Source organism: Helicoverpa armigera, chromosome 27 (genome assembly GCF_030705265.1).
Source record: "Helicoverpa armigera isolate CAAS_96S chromosome 27, ASM3070526v1, whole genome shotgun sequence".
NCBI classification, from domain to species: domain Eukaryota; kingdom Metazoa; phylum Arthropoda; class Insecta; order Lepidoptera; family Noctuidae; genus Helicoverpa; species Helicoverpa armigera.
In genome coordinates this window covers 1141141-1160133 of record NC_087146.1, presented here as the reverse complement: position 1 = coordinate 1160133, position 18993 = coordinate 1141141, and the positions used below count along the sequence as shown (strand labels likewise).

Here is an 18993-nt window from a genome sequence, read left to right as displayed (position 1 = left end):
ATACTTTTTGACAGGACCGATGCCTATGCCAAGCATGACAAACGTGGTGTATCAAGCTCCCATGGCACAAGGATATCCTTACCAATGCAGAGTCGTAAGTATTAACTAATTTACTCTTTTAATTAATAATGTATTAGTTAATTTCTCCTTGAATTGCTGTTTATTTAAAAGGTGTCAAAGATACTAAAGATATTCCACGTGTTACGTCCAATTCTTACCGGGTTAGCCCCAGCAAAAATTATATTATTCAAATATGTTCTTTAATTGTTGCTCTTTTGATTGACAACATAAATCAGCAGGTGACTGTCAGTTACCAATACAAAGTTTATCTAGAAAGCAATGCTTAAAGTCCACATCACTTCATTTTGGCGTATGAAAACCTTTTAAAGAGACCGTCCGTGGAAACGGAAAGCAGTATTTTACTGGCTGAAACTCTTCATAAAACTAGAAATCTATACCTACTATACAGCTGAAGAGTTTGTTTGTTTGTTTGAACGCGCTAATCTCAGGAACTACTGGTCCGATTTTAACAATTCTTTCGGTGTTAGATAGCCCATTTATCGAGGAAGGCTATAGGCTTTTTATCCGGGTTCGTGCAGAGGTTCCCACGGGATGCGGGTGAAACCGCTGGCAGAAGCTAGTTTCCTATAAAAAGACATATTATTTTTGAGTGTCATAAGCTATACATATTTTATATTTTAAAACGAAACAGCTAATAATAATTTTACCACGTTTTTAACAGGAGCCATCTGTACACATGTACGGGCCGCCGGTGCTACCGACCGAGGAGCACAAGCTCACCCCCTCCCCCCAGCCCAACGATACCGGCTTCAGGATCGGTGAGTACCATCTGGCTAGCCATTTCCCTACACATGTACCGGTGCTACCGACCGAGGAGCACAAGCTCACCCCCTCCCCCCAGCCCAACGATACCGGCTTCAGGATCGGTGAGTACCATCTGGCTAGCCATTTCCCTACACATGTACCGGTGCTACCGACCGAGGAGCACAAGCTCACCCCCTCCCCCCAGCCCAACGATACCGGCTTCAGGATCGGTGAGTACCATCTGGCTAGCCATTTCCCTACACATGTACCGGTGCTACCGACCGAGGAGCACAAGCTCACCCCCTCCCCCCAGCCCAACGATACCGGCTTCAGGATCGGTGAGTACCATCTGGCTAGCCATTTCCCTACACATGTACCGGTGCTACCGACCGAGGAGCACAAGCTCACCCCCTCCCCCCAGCCCAACGATACCGGCTTCAGGATCGGTGAGTACCATCTGGCTAGCCATTTCCTACACATGTACCGGTGCTACCGACCGAGGAGCACAAGCTCACCCCCTCCCCCCAGCCCAACGATACCGGCTTCAGGATCGGTGAGTACCATCTGGCTAGCCATTTCCCTACACATGTTGGGGTCGGCTTCCAGTCTAACTGGACGTCGAGAGTTTTCGGGCCGTATATCTATAGTTGGTTATAAACAACTTAAACTATAGGCTTGTTCGAAGAATTGGCGGCAAAGAAATGGGTAATGAAAAGTGACTAAAGGATCAAATTTTAATGGAACTTGCGTTAAAAGAAATTGATGCTTCTGAATCGATAGTAAAAAAAATTTAAACATCTGAATTCCTTATTTACAAGTCGGTAAAATCGATAAGGGGTTCGGCCATCTTAAAATTAATGTACTCATTCAATATTATGAAACAGTGCATTAGATATCCATAAGTTACATCTCTAGGGTATAATTAATCGTCAAAGTAAAAAAATATATTAAAAAAAAACCCCTCAAAAATAGTATTATTAAATATTTCATTTGTTTTACATTTCAATAAATTGTGTACATTTGTTGTAGACCCGAGCTACCCGTACGCGGCGGTGGACTACACCGCGGCGGCGTGCGGCGCCTGCGTCGATACCAACACGCTGCAGCATCAGCCACGCAGGTATTGCTAGTTTTATCTTGATTGATACACGTCTATATAGTGCTTGTGTGGTAATGTCTTCTTTGTAGTATAAGAATGGTCCATATGCAGCAAATTGTTAATTTAATTCATCAATTAGAAAAGTTAAACATCCTCACATATTCAAAATATAGAGAAATATTTAAAATCTTTTTTTTTTCGGTGAAAGAAACTAATACCTGATTTTGTCCGTAAACATACTCATTTCTACTCAACAATCGTCATTATCTGCTTAGCCGTTTGCTAAACTATTTTCCGTTAGACATTCAGTATGCCACATGAAGCTACTGCTTATCTAACGTCCTCAACCCAGTTACCCATGGAACAAGATACCTCTTAGTATGACGTTTTGGCTTCCAACTACGCGTAAAGACTGCCAAAGATCTTCAAATGACAGCCGGGACCAATTTAACATGTCTAGCCACGGGCTCCCGAAGTAACTTACTAATTGTAATTTGTATTTGTTTCAGCTACAGTGTACCCTACGGTCCGGTGGAAGTGCCACAACCAGTGTTGCCACCCTACGCAATACCTAACGTTATGATGCCGCAACCTCATCTACAGCCTTACCCGGTAACATACTATTTACTATGAAGATAATAAAAATATTAAAATCGCTACATAGGTATAAAAGAAAGTCGCTTTCTCTGTCCCTATATTCCTATGTATGCTTAAATCTTTAAAAGTACGCAACGACTTTTGATGCAGTTTTTAAATAGATAGAATGATTAAAGTGGGATTTTTATATGTATAATGTTGTGTATCAGCGTTGCACCCGTGCGATGACGGGGCGGGTCGCTAGTTTTAAATCGTTGCAGCCTTTTCATCGTCCCACTGCTTGGCACAGGCTTTCTCTCACATGGAAAAGGATTGAGCGTTATAGTTTTAAATAAACTACGTTATTTATCCAAATAAGTATAAAACAATACCTACGAGTTTAAAGAATTTAAAAAATTACACGGAACTTGCATCAATAGCTAACTTTTAACCAACAAAATCTCCATTTTTCACACAGCAATACCAAGAGCAAGTCCCCTGGGGGATGCCAACCCACGGCGTATCACACAAGCTGATGTTACCGGACTTGTACCCCATCGTGCAGTACCCGCAGCCCTCCTACCAGCACTACAATATCGTCTACCCACAGGTAACTGTACAGGACTACTTGTTTATGTAGGGGACTACTTGCACACAAGCTGATGTTACCGGACTTGTACCCCATCGTGCAGTACCCGCAGCCCTCCTACCAGCACTACAATATCGTCTACCCACAGGTAACTGTACAGGACTACTTGTTTATGTAGGGGACTACTTGCACACAAGCTGATGTTACCGGACTTGTACCCCATCGTGCAGTACCCGCAGCCCTCCTACCAGCACTACAATATCGTCTACCCACAGGTAACTGTACAGGACTACTTGTTTATGTAGGGGACTACTTGCACACAAGCTGATGTTACCGGACTTGTACCCCATCGTGCAGTACCCGCAGCCCTCCTACCAGCACTACAATATCGTCTACCCACAGGTAACTGTACAGGACTACTTGTTTATGTAGGGGACTACTTGCACACAAGCTGATGTTACCGGACTTGTACCCCATCGTGCAGTACCCGCAGCCCTCCTACCAGCACTACAATATCGTCTACCCACAGGTAACTGTACAGGACTACTTGTTTATGTAGGGGACTACTTGCACACAAGCTGATGTTACCGGACTTGTACCCCATCGTGCAGTACCCGCAGCCCTCCTACCAGCACTACAATATCGTCTACCCACAGGTAACTGTACAGGACTACTTGTTTATGTAGGGGACTACTTGCACACAAGCTGATGTTACCGGACTTGTACCCCATCGTGCAGTACCCGCAGCCCTCCTACCAGCACTACAATATCGTCTACCCACAGGTAACTGTACAGGACTACTTGTTTATGTAGGGGACTACTTTTTCTATAGGGGACTACTTGTTTCCACGGAGGACTTCTTGATTCCAAAGGAATTTTACATAAATAACTACTTCGTACCAGCGCTACAATATAATATATCCACAGGTACTTATTACATACGGGACTATTTGTTTCCAAGGAACTTTACTTCATATTTGTCCCATGGGCGATGTCAAAAATGATGGATACAAAATAAAATAAAATACCACGAAACCACGAGAAAGAGCTATTAAATAATACTTAAAACCTCAGATAAATTCATCAATGCCAAGATTTTAACATTCTTAAATACATACATATTCCTATATCATTTTTCCAGGTAATCCAACAGCCCTACCAAGTATGCCAGCCAGTCTACCCCGTGATCGAGAAGCCAGTAGACCAGCGACCCTCGAACCTGTCGAGCCGACCTTCCAAGAGGAACTCTGTCTCCAGCTCCTCAAGGAACACTCCTCATGATGAGAGGTTCGAAGAGAATAGGCAGCATAATGATATTGCTGCTAAGGTGGGGTTTTTGTCAATTTTTACCAGTACCAATTTTCTTTATTTTGAACTAGCTTCTGCCAGCGGAATCACCCGCATCTCCTCTTAAACCTCTGCACGAACCCAGATAAAAACTAGCCTATAGCCTTCGCTGATAAAAGGACTTCCTAACCTTAGGCTATTTTTAATATTTTATATGAAAAAAAAACATTAAAATCTCTACTTAATATTATTATAAAGCTGAAGAGTTTGTTTGTTTGTTTGAACGCGCTAATCTCAGGAACTACTGGTCCGATTTGAAAATTTCTTTCAGTGTTAGATAGCCCATTTATCGAGGACGGCTATAGGCTACTTTTTATCCCGGTACGGGAAGTAGGTCCCACGAAATGCGGGTGAAAGCGCTGGCAAAAGCTAGTTCGATTAATAAATGGCGTAGAAATCGCGTAACGAACTGACAAAAAATGCGGTCGAATTGAGGACTTCTGTTTTTGAAGTCGGTTAAAAATAAATAGAAGCTGGTAGACCAGCGACCCTCGAACCTGTCGAGCCGACCTTCCAAGAGGAACTCTGTCTCCAGCTCCTCAAGGAACACTCCTCATGATGAGCGGTTCGAAGAGAATAGGCAGCATAATGATATTGCTGCTAAGGTAGGTTTTATGGCAGTTTAGAAGTTGGTATTTCAAATAAAAAGGAAAGGAAATATTGTAACATGCAGTTATGTACATGTAGGTATTTAAGTCTAAATAAAATAACTTAATTTGGTTTTAAAAAAGAAACTACATTCAAAGCTTTTTTTATTACATTTTACAATATTTTTATAATTTCTCAAACGTCTTTTTAAATTGACATCGACAATATTTATTTTTTTCCACAGCAAATAGTATTTAATTTAATAATAAATAAATAAAATAAAAACTAAAGAGGTGAAATAAAAAACCATGAATTAAATACTCTTTACATGTATTATGTATCTTAATTTTATATACATAAATAAATCTTTTTAAGGTCTCGTTAAACACACAAATACCGAATAAATAGGATTGTGTGGGCCAAATAGACCCAATAAAACCTCTTATTATGTCCCATTTATCTTAACTTTGTTTTTTTTTTACAATATAAATTGGTGTACATAATTTTTACCTCTATAGCCAGGTCCGATATAAAAATGATCTCAGTGTTAGATAGCCTATTTATGAATAAAGGATATAAGATACTTTTTGTCCTAGCGAGTAGCTCAGCGAAAGCTTATTTTTTTAAGACTTAAGTTATAACTTCAATTATATTTATTTAATCTTATTCCCACAGATACAACAAATAAAAACCCAAATGGCCCAAATGAACACCCGCGACAGGGACAAGCGTCGCGACGAGTGGCGCCGACGCAACAGCGGCAGCGGCCTGCTCGGGAACTGTCCTGTCAACAGCTTCAGTGCCAGGGTCATGGGGTACGTGTAATGTATACTCTTATTAACTATAGATATAGTTATCGGCACGAATCTTGAGCTCTGACCTACATCTGCGCATAAGTGATTAATTAGCAAAGAACCAATCCCGAGTGACGGCTATGACGGCGATGCACTGCGGGACAATCACCGCTTTAGCCCGCCCCCACGCCTCACTTCATACCACAAAAGGGACCCAATAAATTACTTCTGCGCAGATGTAGGTCAGAGGTCAAGATGCGTGCCGATAACTGTACCATAGATACAACAGATAAACACGCAGATGCCTGCTCGGGAACTGTCCTGTCAACAGCTTCAGTGCCAGGGTTATGGGGTAAGTCATCATCCTCCGAGCCTTTTTCCCAACTATGTTGTGGTCGGCTTCCAGTCTAACCGGATTCAGCTGAGTACCAGTGCTTTACAAGAAGCGACTGCCTATCTGACCTCCTCAACCCAGTTACCTGGGCAACCCAATACCCCTCGGTTAATCATATGTTATTCTTATATGTTTACTTTAAAGATTATACGTATTTCTCATATTAAGTGAATTGTATTATTTTTGAGAAAGATGTCTTAAATCCTGCAAGTATTATACTTGCAGGATTTAAGACATCTTTCTTACTAAAATGAACATCTGTTTGTGTACAGTCGCAGCACGAATGACGACCGCCACCTGACGTCAGCGGCGCGTGCCATCGTCGACTCCATCAGGAGTATGCAGGCTAAGAATACATGTGAGTTATTCATCTATACTTACATAATCTATACGTATATATTGTCCATATTTATATCTGACATAAACAATTGCTTTAAGAACTCGCAAATCCTTTTATACGCCGACGATATGAAAGTCCTCAAACGTGTACGCTCCTTAAATGACACTAAGTTACTTCAATCGGACCTTGATAGTTTTGAATTATATTTTAAGAATAATAAATTACAATTAAACGTTTCCAAGTGCTGTTACGTAACATTTACCCGCCAAAAATCAATAATAGGAACGGGCTACACTTTGAATGGTATTCCTATTGGCAAAGAGGAAAGCATTAGAGACCTTGGTGTTGTACATGACTGCAAACTACTTTTTGACACGCATGTTGAAAATATTGTTAAGAAGGCACTCAAAGCGTTAGGCTTTATCATTCGAACCTGTTCTGAATTCCGTTCACTAAAACCAATAAAAGTCCTATACTGTTCTCTCGTGCGCAGCAACCTCGAATACGCTTCTGAAGTATGGAACCCACAATATATATATATAATACGAGATACACAAATCTCGCATTGAATCTGTTCAGAAAAAATTTTTACTTAACTTAGATTACAAAGCCAAGCAATTTTCTGACGACTATGAGCACCGTTGTAAGCGATACCACTTTTTACCACTTGAATTAAGGCGTAATATTAATGATATATGTTATTTAATAAATATCGCAAATGGCTCTGTTGACTGTCCCGAACTGCTGAGCAAAATATTTATTCGTACCAATCAAAATAAATTACGAAAACGGCCTCTACTACAGGCACCACACGCATCAACAAATTATAGGGGTAATGCCTTCTGCATACGCAGCGTTACAGCTTTTAATAAATTGCCATCTCACCTGGATATTGACCTATTCTGCACTAGCGCACAAAAAATAAGAAAATTTTTGAATATGGACTATTTTGATGGGAGACGCATGTAGTCAATTTACCTGTGTTTCCTGCTAAAATGTTCCCATCCTCCTATTCCTACTTGAATTAAGCGTAAAAGTGTAGCAAGTGAAACACGTTTGTTAAAAATATGAACTTAATATAATTATGTTAACATGTGGAAGCTTGTCATTAGCAATTATTTTATATACTTTGTTAAATAATTGGTGTAATTAGTCTGTAAGCTTTCTTTAAAACTAAATAAATAAATAAATAAATAAAATATTCATAATAGATTTTGAAGAAGCTTAAAGCTAGGTACATAATTATTATGGACCCTGTTCGGACACAGTTAGGTTACATAAAATGATCTATACTTATGATTCTGTAGTAATATAATAAAGAAGTATTTTTTTTTGTTATTTTGTTTGTTTCCCGAAGCCTGTGAACCAGAAACTACTAAACTGATTTGAAAAATACTTTTTCATCTCACCATCTCGGAAAGAGTAGTTTTACCCTTTGATATCTGAGCGCAAAAGTCGTTTTTATCCTCTAGAGCGGCAAAGTGATTTGAATTTAGAACATGGTGTGCAATACTCCATTTGTGACAATCTTGATAAGACTTTTCAAACAAATACATATTAAACAAATAAAATACTGCTTAAAATAATTATTCAATTAATTAAGTAATTTTTATTATTGTTTTTACATAGATTTTTAACCTCGTTTCATTTTTAAACTGAGTTATCAAATAAATGAACTTTAATAGGCACTTCTTTTTAATTTGATACTCATATGTGCGCGCCATTTTGTTTTTTTACATTTAGTAATTTCCTCGATGAGGTGGGATGAAAAGTTACGTGTTGCACTCGAGTGCAAAGATTTTTCACCTTGTGCTCTTTTGATTCCCTCGCTATCGCTCAGGATTCTAATTATTGAAACACTCGCTACGCTCGTGTTTCAATTTTAGAATCCTTCGCTTGCTCGGTCATCAAAATTGAGCACGCGGTTAAAAAGCAACTTTGCACTCTTGTATAACAAATAACTATTACTGTTGGAAAGTTACACACTTTCCAAATGGCATAGGCTATTTTTATCCCCGTACAGGCAGTGGTTCCCATGGGACACGGGTGGAACCGTGGAAAAACGACTAGTATTTCAATGATAAACCAAAAGTTTTCATTGCTTTTTATACGATTTGTTTATGTACACACACACTCATTCTATCTTTATTGTATGCACAAAAAAATCCTAATAAATAAAGAAAGGCGACAGGACAGAAAGTCTTTACAAAGCTAATATTTCTTATATTCCCCACAGATCAAGACAACCGTCGCGACTACCCCCGCGCGGACCACAAACCGGACAGACCGGACTACCGGCGCCGCGACCGCGACGACAAACCGGACAAGGACAACCGCCCGGCCGATCATCAGCCGGAACGGTTCGACGCGAGGAACCGGGTCAACGTGCCCGTGTATCGACAGCCTTATTTGTTTAGACAGGTGAGAAAAGTATTTTTGTAGTAAATAAAAGATGCTGGTCGGCTGATCATCAGCCGGAACGTTTCGACGCGAGGCCGACAGCCTTATTTGATTAGACAAGTCAGTTTCTTCAAAGTAGACTGAAAATCAGAACTTTTTGAAGGTCAAAGACCGGCCCCCAAAAACACCCGATCTTTTCCACTTACGGTTTTTTGCTGGGAAGAAGTAAATCATAATATGGTGGAACAAACTCCCCAGCCTCCTTTATTGTTGTATCATCTGCCTAGCCTTTTCTCAACTTCGTTGGGTTCGACTTCCATAGATGCAGCTGACTACCCGTAACGACTGCCAAAGATTTTCAAATGACAGCCGGGACCTACAGTTTATCGTGCCTTCCAATACACGGATGTAGACGTCATGACAAGATGGTCACCCGTGCACGGAACTGCTCTAATTAATTTTATAGTTTCAACTAAACAAAACTAAAATATTTATACTTATATAATAAAACTGAAGAGTTGTTGTATGTTCTTATCACCAGGTGTCACCAGGAACGTGGTGCCGACGTTCCCCGGGACCAGTACATCCAGGTAAATAATTAACTCATTTAATAATACTTCTTTCTCCGCTGGTGTCGGATTGTAGTCCCATCGCGCTATGAGAGTGAAGGAATAGTGAGTGCACCGCAGTCCAAGCTAATGCTCGTGCACTATAACATGTCCTGCGCAGCTGGCTGATTTCCTTATATAAGAGAAACGAAATCGGCCTAGGACGCCTACATTACATATAATTTAAAAAAATATAGACTTTTCCAACTAATCAGACGTATAATTTGAAATCTGACGTATAAGCTATATTACACCCAAAGTTTCATCTAAATCCGTTCATCGAATTTTGCGTTAATAAGCAACTTTATAATTATAATGATTTTTTCTATATTTCCAGTTTTAAATAACCCGCGGCGTCCACACCCGGACAATCGGAACCAACGTCGTTAGAAACAGACTTACAAGCAATAATATACATTATACATATACATACATGTATATACAAGTATACATACATGTATATACAGTTATACATACATGTATATACAGATATACATACATCGTATAGTCATGTGATGAGGCAGAAGTGTAGATTTTGTTTTTCAATAAAAGTTTGTATACATGGTGTTCGCAAAAAAGCAGTTGTAATTTTTTGAACATGCTGTATAATATACAAGGTGTTACAAAAACTTAAGTTGTAAAATAGCCCAGAATTTACTGAAATCGGTTGAGAATATACTGCAAAACAATTAACAATGTAACTCTAATAATACATGGTGTTTAAAAAGGATAAATAAACTATACAGCGTGCTGCAAAAATGTTCACAATAATATTTTGTAAAACAACAATAGTAGGTACTAACTATACTGATTGACGCAAAATTAAAACTAACTTTATAAAAGGTGTTTACAAAATGGTTGCATACCAAAACGATTGTAATACTTTACGCTTACACAAAGGTTGTGGTATTTTTTAAATAAATAAAAAATAAACATTAATAAATACAATGGTTGTGCTTACCATAGATAGAGACGAGTTTAACATCTAGTGAGTGTTAACATCTATTTAGGCTGTAAGAAAACATCGGGGTGACAGCCATTTTGTAAAATAAACCTTAAAATAGAATGAAATTAGGTTTAAAGTTGAGTAAATAATATGAAAAATATATGTAACGCTGACGTATATTTTCATGTACTTTACTTGACTGAGTATTTGAAAATAAATAATTGCATTACATCAGATTTTTGCATGATATAAAATCTTTGAAAAATGAAGAAAAATTGCTGAGAATTTTTTCCCTGTATAAAAGTCGTACTAAACAATTCTGTAACATCATCATTTTCCGAGCCTTTTCTCAACTATGTTAGGGTCGGCTTCCAGTCTAACCGGATGTAGCTGAGTACCAGTGCTTTACAAGGAGCGACTGCAACATCTAATACAAAATTTAATAAATAATATACCATTTGAAAGAAAATGCTGTTACATTAAATAATTTTTACAACACCATGTATACACTACATTTCTGCCTACCCTCCAAAAAAGTCAAAGGAATCTTACGTAGTCGGAAGATCTCACACAAACCGGATCTAGTCATTTTTTTAATTAAAAACAATCATAGATTAATCGTTATAGAACTTTGTTTTTTTTTTTGAAGTTTTTTTGTAAAAACTGCGCAATAGGTATCCTTTGACTAAGTAAGGCTTAATTTATTTTAAGTTCTATCTTTTAGTTTAAAAACTACCATTCTCTCTCTCTCTCTGTTTTTTTTTAGTTAATACCGATGTGGGATTGGGTTTTTTGAAAAATAAATTTAAAAGATAAAAAATGGCAAAAGAAAATGTAAAGTTTTCATCAAATAGTTTTACCGTAGGTACCAAAGTTGGTTTACTAGTGCCTTCAACTTATCAAAATATACACAAAATAGCTAATAACGTAAAATAGTAAGTCGATTTTGAAAAATTATAACATTTAAGTAATCCATCCGTTTAATAGCTACGATGCCACAGACAAACAAACAATAGTGGTCAAGCTTATAACAACCCTTTTTCACGTCGGGGTAAAAATACTGAGTAAGCATGAGGCTTCAAATTTCAAAAAAAGGGGGTTTTCAGAGTGGCACAGCTATTTAATGAGATCCGTATCATTTTTCGTACTATTTGAAATTCTAAAACTTCATATTGTAATTCATAAAATCCAATCCCACATCATTCAATGTAATAATAGTTTTTAAGTATCCGTTAAGAACATACCCGATTTTACAGTTTTCACATAACTATGACAATCTGAAGTTAGCTACTAATGACTTTAAAATTAAGGCGTCAAATGGCTAACTTCAGACTGGCAGAGCTATTTGGCAAGAACTAAAAATGTTTATTTAGGAAACATTACAACAACATTAAATGGAGACAATAGCAAAATTGCGGCAAAACTTGTAATTATTTGACACTGTAAAAAAACTATTTGAAATTATCAGAGCAATGGAAAACTTACTTTTGTGAAAAACAAAAGCCAAGTTCATCTACAACATAAGCGTCAGTTTTCTTAAAATAACTAATAAATGTACTATGAATTTTTAAGTTCAATTTTCATAGTATACAGTTGTTTTAAGAACAACGGATGTTTTACTCAGCTTACTCATCTAAAGTTTTCACCAAATTTGATTGAACATGATTAAAAACACACTATTAACCGACTTAAAAGATGGATGGTATTTTTTCAAAAGATCTAAACTGCAATATATCAAGTTTAAAGGTTTAAAGTTGAGTAAATAGTACAAAAGTATATGTAACGCTGACGTATATTTTTGTTATTTATTTGACTGAGTATTTGGAACTTAATCATTTAATTTATGTACCTCTACATCAGATTTTTGCATGATATAAAATCTTTGAAAAATAAAACTGTTCCCTGTATAAAAGTTGAACTAAACAAATCTGTAACATCATCATATGCCGAGCCTTTTCCCAACTATGTTGGGGTCGGCTTCCAGTCTAACAAAAAGTCTAGAAATGTTTCGACTAAATAAAAAATACATGAGTATTCACAAGTATAAGAGATATTGGCATTTGACTAAAAATAAACACTGTTTTGATTGATGGAAATTACTGTGATTTTGTAGCGATTTTTAATAATCAAAAATCCGGGACTCTGTCCCGTGGTCGGGTAGAGACATACAAAATATAACTTTGGTTGTAATTTTTTACTTCTTGTAATATGAGGTCCGGAGCGGAGTTTTTAAACAATCAACAAAATTTCTTTCTTCAAACATCTCGTCTCTAGCCACTGAATAATGTTAATGTTTTGGATTTTTTGTCGGTAATTCATTATAACGCTGGCTAATTAGAATAATAGTCAGCCACAGATCGCTGGAGATTAATTTATTTGTCGGAACCATTATTATTTTCCCTGATTAATATCCGTTGGTATAGAAATAAATTGTATATCCAACTTTATATCGATACTGATAAGGTTTTTGTTGCGTCAACGTAAAGTGTCTTCAATTGGTGCCCGGGCCTTATACCTGCATAACAACATAAAATTATATATTGATTGATTAATAGTACTTAACATGATTTAACTGTAACCAAAATTATTTTATTCTCATTAAGTACAGAATTATTAAAACTTGCTACAAAATAAAGATGATTTTGATTGAAATATAAATGATCTGTGTAAAAAAATTGTAATGTCATCTATCGATCGATACCATAGAGACAGTTCGTCTCAAATGTCACGGATAGTAGAACGCTATTTATAAGAAAGTTTATTGTAACATGTAGAGTATATTATTGTTAATAATAAAGATTTTAGCCTATATTGTTGAGTTTTATTTCAACCATAGTACATCCTGAAAGTGGAAGCGTTAGGATTAGTTATGAATGTAAAGACTCGATCGATTTGGATTAATAGTACCGTAGAGTGAAATACTCATGAAAAGAATTTACACAAACATGGGACATAGTATTTTGAAACAATTTCCCAAGGTGAAAAATTCAATGTAAATATTGTACAGCGCCATCTATTAGCTCAAAACTTAACTACAGTTACAACTGTTGATAGTGACATCTAGCGGCATTTTTAGATATATTTTATGTGCTGCCATCTATAGGTGAATAGCTTAACTAAAAACTGTTGAGAAATAGTCTGGGAAATCATCAACAGATGGCGTCACCAGTTTTTCAGTTGAAAATTACGAATTGTATTTCTTTTTCAGAACTCGAAATTAGGATCTCATCTTAGGGTCTAATAGTAAAAAAATAAAAAAAGCTACTTCGGTGATGGTTAAGCACGATATTCTCAGTAACAGCCTATTACGGCTGAAGACTCGTCACATGGTTAGAGCTGGTGATCATTTAATAATTAGTTGACTACCTAAATGACTGACACTGGGAATGACACTGGGAATGGCTCTTAAAACTGTACCTAGGATATACCCACGGAAGTGTCAGGACATGACTGAGAAAAATTAACAATATTAATTTCATAGGTATTTTATCTAAGTCCCAAACTGTCTTTGTCCGTGTGTTAACTCCGAAAGTTGTAAGTTTCTCTCATTTTTAATGCAAAATATTTGAATTGTCTTCAATCTTTAATTTAACCAGTAGGTAGCACCTAAAATGAAATTTATTTATTTGATAGAATATACGCCCATTATAAATACTGTCAATAAAATAATTATATTATATATAAAATAATTATATTATTATATTTCGACTTATTCATCACTCATGCAAATATTTTTTGTTATAAAAGGTCATCAAAATATGCCGTTCAAGAAACCACAATTACCTAAATAAAACATAAAAAGGAAAAGCCTACCAACCCACTAAAACACACAACCTCTCTCTTCTCTCTTGGCTAATATCCTCCCTCCTAAATCCGTCCCGTCTCTCTCACAACAACAGCCAGTTGATTAACGCTACCACTGCAGCTGTCTCGCTCACTCGCGTACACGGTTGGTGTTCTGTCTCTGTCTAGCTGTGGTAGCTTTACTTGAATCTTTTAATTGGGAATACTAATAGTTACTTCAAACTAGATTTTTTTTGAAACTAGAATATTATGAATGTGTAAGTGTCTGTCCGTCTTTCACGCCCAAAACAACCCTAACGAGGAAATAGGTAAGTATACCTACCTAAATTGACTTTGAAAACAAAAACTACTGAACCGATTTAAGTAAGGTTTTGTACAGTTGAGATAATCTATTAATAGCCTGAAAGAACATAGGCTACTTTCGAACCGGGTGCGGGAATGAAGTTATCTCGAGACGCGTGTGGAATCGCGAATATCAGATAGTTAAACATCATATTGTGGCTTGCACCCCTATTTAACTATTGCTTATTTCATAACTTTGGAGTGATCGCATTTCTATCACATTTGTTTGTAGTAAGACGTAGCATTATAAATATCGTTGCAAAGTTATTTTACGCAAACTATAAAACACAAAATAACCTACAGACAAATTCATCAACCCTAACTAAGAAACTAAAAATAACAAGCCAATAATCGAACCCTTACCTCAAGCACACTACTACCCACTGAGCTATAGCGTCGGTGGCTACAGTTTGTCTGTTTCGTCGGCTCTCATCTTTAATTTGTTCGTTTCTGTCAGCCGACTACACTGCGTAGACCGGGAGCTTGGTATCACGAAGAAGTATAGATAGATATTATTTTCAAAATTAGTTTTCGTTAATAACTTTGAAATTAAAAATAAATTATTAAATGCAGGTAAGGTCATCTTTTTTTTGTGTTCAGATTTTCAACACTTATAAACTAAAATTAAGAAGATAAAAATTGTTTGAAGGTTTGTTCTTTAAAAAGTCCGTAACTACTGAAAACAATTGAAAATTTATTTCACTTTTGGGAAGCTTCATAAGGCCATATAGGTACAGTCCACTTGTCAAGGGAAGCTGTAGGCTATATTTTAGGTACGCATGTACGGAAAGAAAATCCCACGAGAGGCGTGTAAAATCACTAGATACAGATGCTAGTAAACAATAAACGCTATTCTAACGCAAAAATACTCCTCATCAACATCAGATTTTCCATTCAAAAATAACTACATACAAAGAATAAAAAAAAACATCCTACACACCCGACTCCCGGCTTCCCCCAGCACATCGCAAGTTCTCTAATTGCGACAATTACTGCAAATGTTCTCTCATTGCTCCCCCTCCGCTCCCCTGTCCCCCGGGGGAGGGGGGGGGGTAGTCAGGCAATAATGTGACATTATATAAAGTTATTGTGAGCACAATCGCTAGATCTGTGCGGTTGTGCTAGCCTGGGATTTGGATGGGTTGGCGGGCTATTTTTAAATTAAATTGTGATAGTTTTAGCATTAATTTGTTATTATTAATAACAACGATTATTCGTAGTAAGTCGTGTTTCTATAATTTATTGGAAATTAGCTATGATGCCAATATATTGTCGGCGAGATACTAATACATACATCTGGCCTCTATGATCCATTAAATGAGTCCATCATAATCCATTTTGTGTGTTAGGATATAATAACATTTATAAAAGAACGTATTTATTTTGTTGACATCCTGAATCGTACACCATTGAGTTTTTTTACCTCACCTTACAGTTAAATTACTATAACAAAAACTACTTACTTTTCATTACTAACACATAGGAAGTGGTGAAGGGTGGGCGTTTTGGGGGCTGTCTTATATATTTTTTTTGACGTCCGAAAAGTGCTGTTTTGCAGCCAAGTTTGAATAAATGAGTTTTGATTTTGATACCCTACAACTAAACAACCACCCTTCTTCAGCCAAGTAAAAACAATGCACGACAATTCACCACCGCATTTAACACATTTCATCCCCCACAGTCCGTCCCTGTTCGCCATCCAATTAGCGATGAGATTAAAGATATGCCGGGGGAGCTATTACCTAACAAATTACCTCTCGACGGTGGAACTGCCGCCCGGCACTCCCCCGCCTGTAGGGAACGGGGGATAAGCGGGAGCGGGGTTGGGAATTATTTGGTAATGTACTTTGTTGGGAAAAATAGTGAGGAGAAATGTATAGTGGTATAGTAGAATGATGATGATGATGATGAATACATCATGCCCTTTATGCTCATTTATCAATGGGCGACATTCCACCGGTTTGCAACACTGTGACGCTCTGTGAATCTGGAAAATGGGGTGTATTAAAATACGTACCTACCTATTTAATTGAAATTGTTATTTACTCTCTGCTGTTATCGTGCACTTTTAACAGATCGTGGTTATATCACGGTCGTAACAATAGGTTATATACGTTAATGTTTTTTTATTTTATTTTTTTATAATCTAATATTTAAAAATATTAATGATATGTTGAAAGATAAATAAATGCACCAAAGGTTATATACATTTCTAGCTGTTCCCTGCAGGTCCACTCGAGTCTTGGAACTACTTCTCGCGCCTGGATAAAAAGTAGCCTATAAGTCAAACTCTAACTTCATTTTAAGAACAGTTCAATAGATTTGTAGCAAAAAAGAGAATTATTTTTGCATTCGAAATAATTAATAAAGCTGAGTATAATACCATTAGAAACAATATAACTTCTCTAACCGCTTTCGCTGATGCCATGCGCCAGCGCACGAACGCTGTACGTTTCATTCGCTGTTAATTGTTTTAATCGCACTCACCTACCGTTATATACGACTACAGCCACTGTATACATTTATATATAGCCACTATATACATATATGTATGTAGAAAGAATGTTCCTACACCTACTCATAATGTACTAATTATCTATGTATTATGAATCTATTCAGCCTATGATTTTCATTTAAGACTATCTACTAACGACAGTCTCATTCATGAGGGAACTATTTCCCACATTCGGGTAAAAAGTAGCCTATGTCCTTTCTCAGGCTCTAGATACTTCAGGCTCAATGTATTTTTAACGTGAAAACATGACAGACAGGGCTAATTTCGCATTTACTTATGATATTAGCACGGATTTTTCTCTGAATTACGAATATGCTGAGTAAGTATTTTGCACCCATAAGCAACACTAGTTGGTTCTAAAACTAACTACACTAAAGTGATTTACGAAAGCTTCTTTATTCCCGAGGTAACATAGACCATATTTTATCCGTTTACTGGAATAATTTCCTTCGAAACGCTGATGAAACCAAAATCAAAGTCATTTATTCAAAGAATTAACTGCTAAACACAACTAGTTGTCTATAAGTATTGATTACAGCAATATTTCATAGAGTACCCAGTAAAGTCCATTGTTTTCCTATCTATGTATTTCTCGTGTATATTATTATTATTTTATCTTGATTGGTAACATAAAAAGCTTTGCTTTTCGACAAATACTCGTCCACTGCGGATCAAAGTTGTTTAAATAACAATGTGGGAGTCGCGAATAGGGTTTTATTATGGTGGTTCCGTAACTAATTACAGGCAATTTTTGTATGAAACAAGAATATAAGTAATCTACTCAGTAGAAAAAGGCTTTTTTCCCATACCTATGTGTGTCTTCTAAGTAGGTTATCATAGATATCAATGACTGTGTTAAGGTAAAGGAAAACATCTTGAGCAAACCTGAAGTTTTAAGTGGGAAATCGCATCATATACTAGTATGGCTCACCCACTTTCTTCAGATAATGATAATGAATACCACGATTAACGATTATAAAATCTTATAATGGATTATGGACGATTTAAATGTCTACGTCAGGGAAATTAGTGCACAAGTGCTAAATGCATTTTCCTACTGTTAGAAGCGGACTTCTATAATCTCCGTAGAATAATACAAACCCCCTTTTTTGATGGGAAATCATCAAATGTCGGCTCCCGACAGTGTCAGACTCTTACTGACTAAAACCCATCATGTTCCTTCTTAAGCCCTTTATGTACCAGCGCCGCGGTAATGAGTGCGAACAATCCTGGAGATGACAAGAGAAAAGTTTGATGATAAATGGCTATGTTAGATGCCCTATTTTACCTCTATCAAATTGTTACCGACCCCTAACAGCCAGCTTTCAATGTTTTATCGTTATCGCTATTATCAGCTCAGCACTAATTGACACTAAGTGACGGCGAGTGATGGCAAACAAGTGCTACTGTATGATATACACTGTATATTATGTATGTTTGTTTATGCTTACCTAGTGGTTTACCTGGATGATAAGGCTGATCTGCGGGCTGAATTGGTGAAGGGTTTTTTGATGTTGAACTTTTAATAATAATAATCCTATTTAGAGGACTTTTGATGGTTGACGCGTTGGCAAATCGGTATTAAGAAGGCACAGGGTATTTCCTTCTTTCTCGTCCTTATCACTGGCACAATGGCAAGCTTCACAGCACGTCTTGTATTACCCTTGTCTTGTATTTGTATGTAAAAATCCCAGCAAATTAAAAACAAGCTAGGTTGACGTTTGATCTTTTGAAAAATCATTATTATTTTCAGGATAGTACTTACGTGTAATTGTTTTCAGGATAGTAACTATCTATATAAAGCATATCCTATTACATTCAGTCTT

General features: G+C 36.9%; 1 protein-coding gene across 1 annotated transcript in view; it reads left to right on the top strand.

Moving 5' to 3' along the window:
• Nucleotides 1-13317, top strand: part of LOC110381580 (uncharacterized) — a 53766-nt gene extending 40449 nt beyond the window's left edge. Inside the window, exons 22-33 of the mRNA XM_064041914.1 lie at nt 15-94; nt 743-839; nt 1855-1945; nt 2434-2536; nt 2979-3110; nt 4231-4416; nt 4907-5041; nt 5700-5839; nt 6485-6570; nt 8789-8973; nt 9494-9542; nt 9898-13317. Of these exons, the coding sequence (XP_063897984.1) occupies nt 15-94; nt 743-839; nt 1855-1945; nt 2434-2536; nt 2979-3110; nt 4231-4416; nt 4907-5041; nt 5700-5839; nt 6485-6570; nt 8789-8973; nt 9494-9542; nt 9898-9950 (1337 nt within the window). The 3' untranslated portion in view covers nt 9951-13317. The remainder of the gene's footprint in view (nt 1-14; nt 95-742; nt 840-1854; nt 1946-2433; nt 2537-2978; nt 3111-4230; nt 4417-4906; nt 5042-5699; nt 5840-6484; nt 6571-8788; nt 8974-9493; nt 9543-9897) is intronic.
• Nucleotides 13318-18993: the final 5676 nt, after the last annotated feature.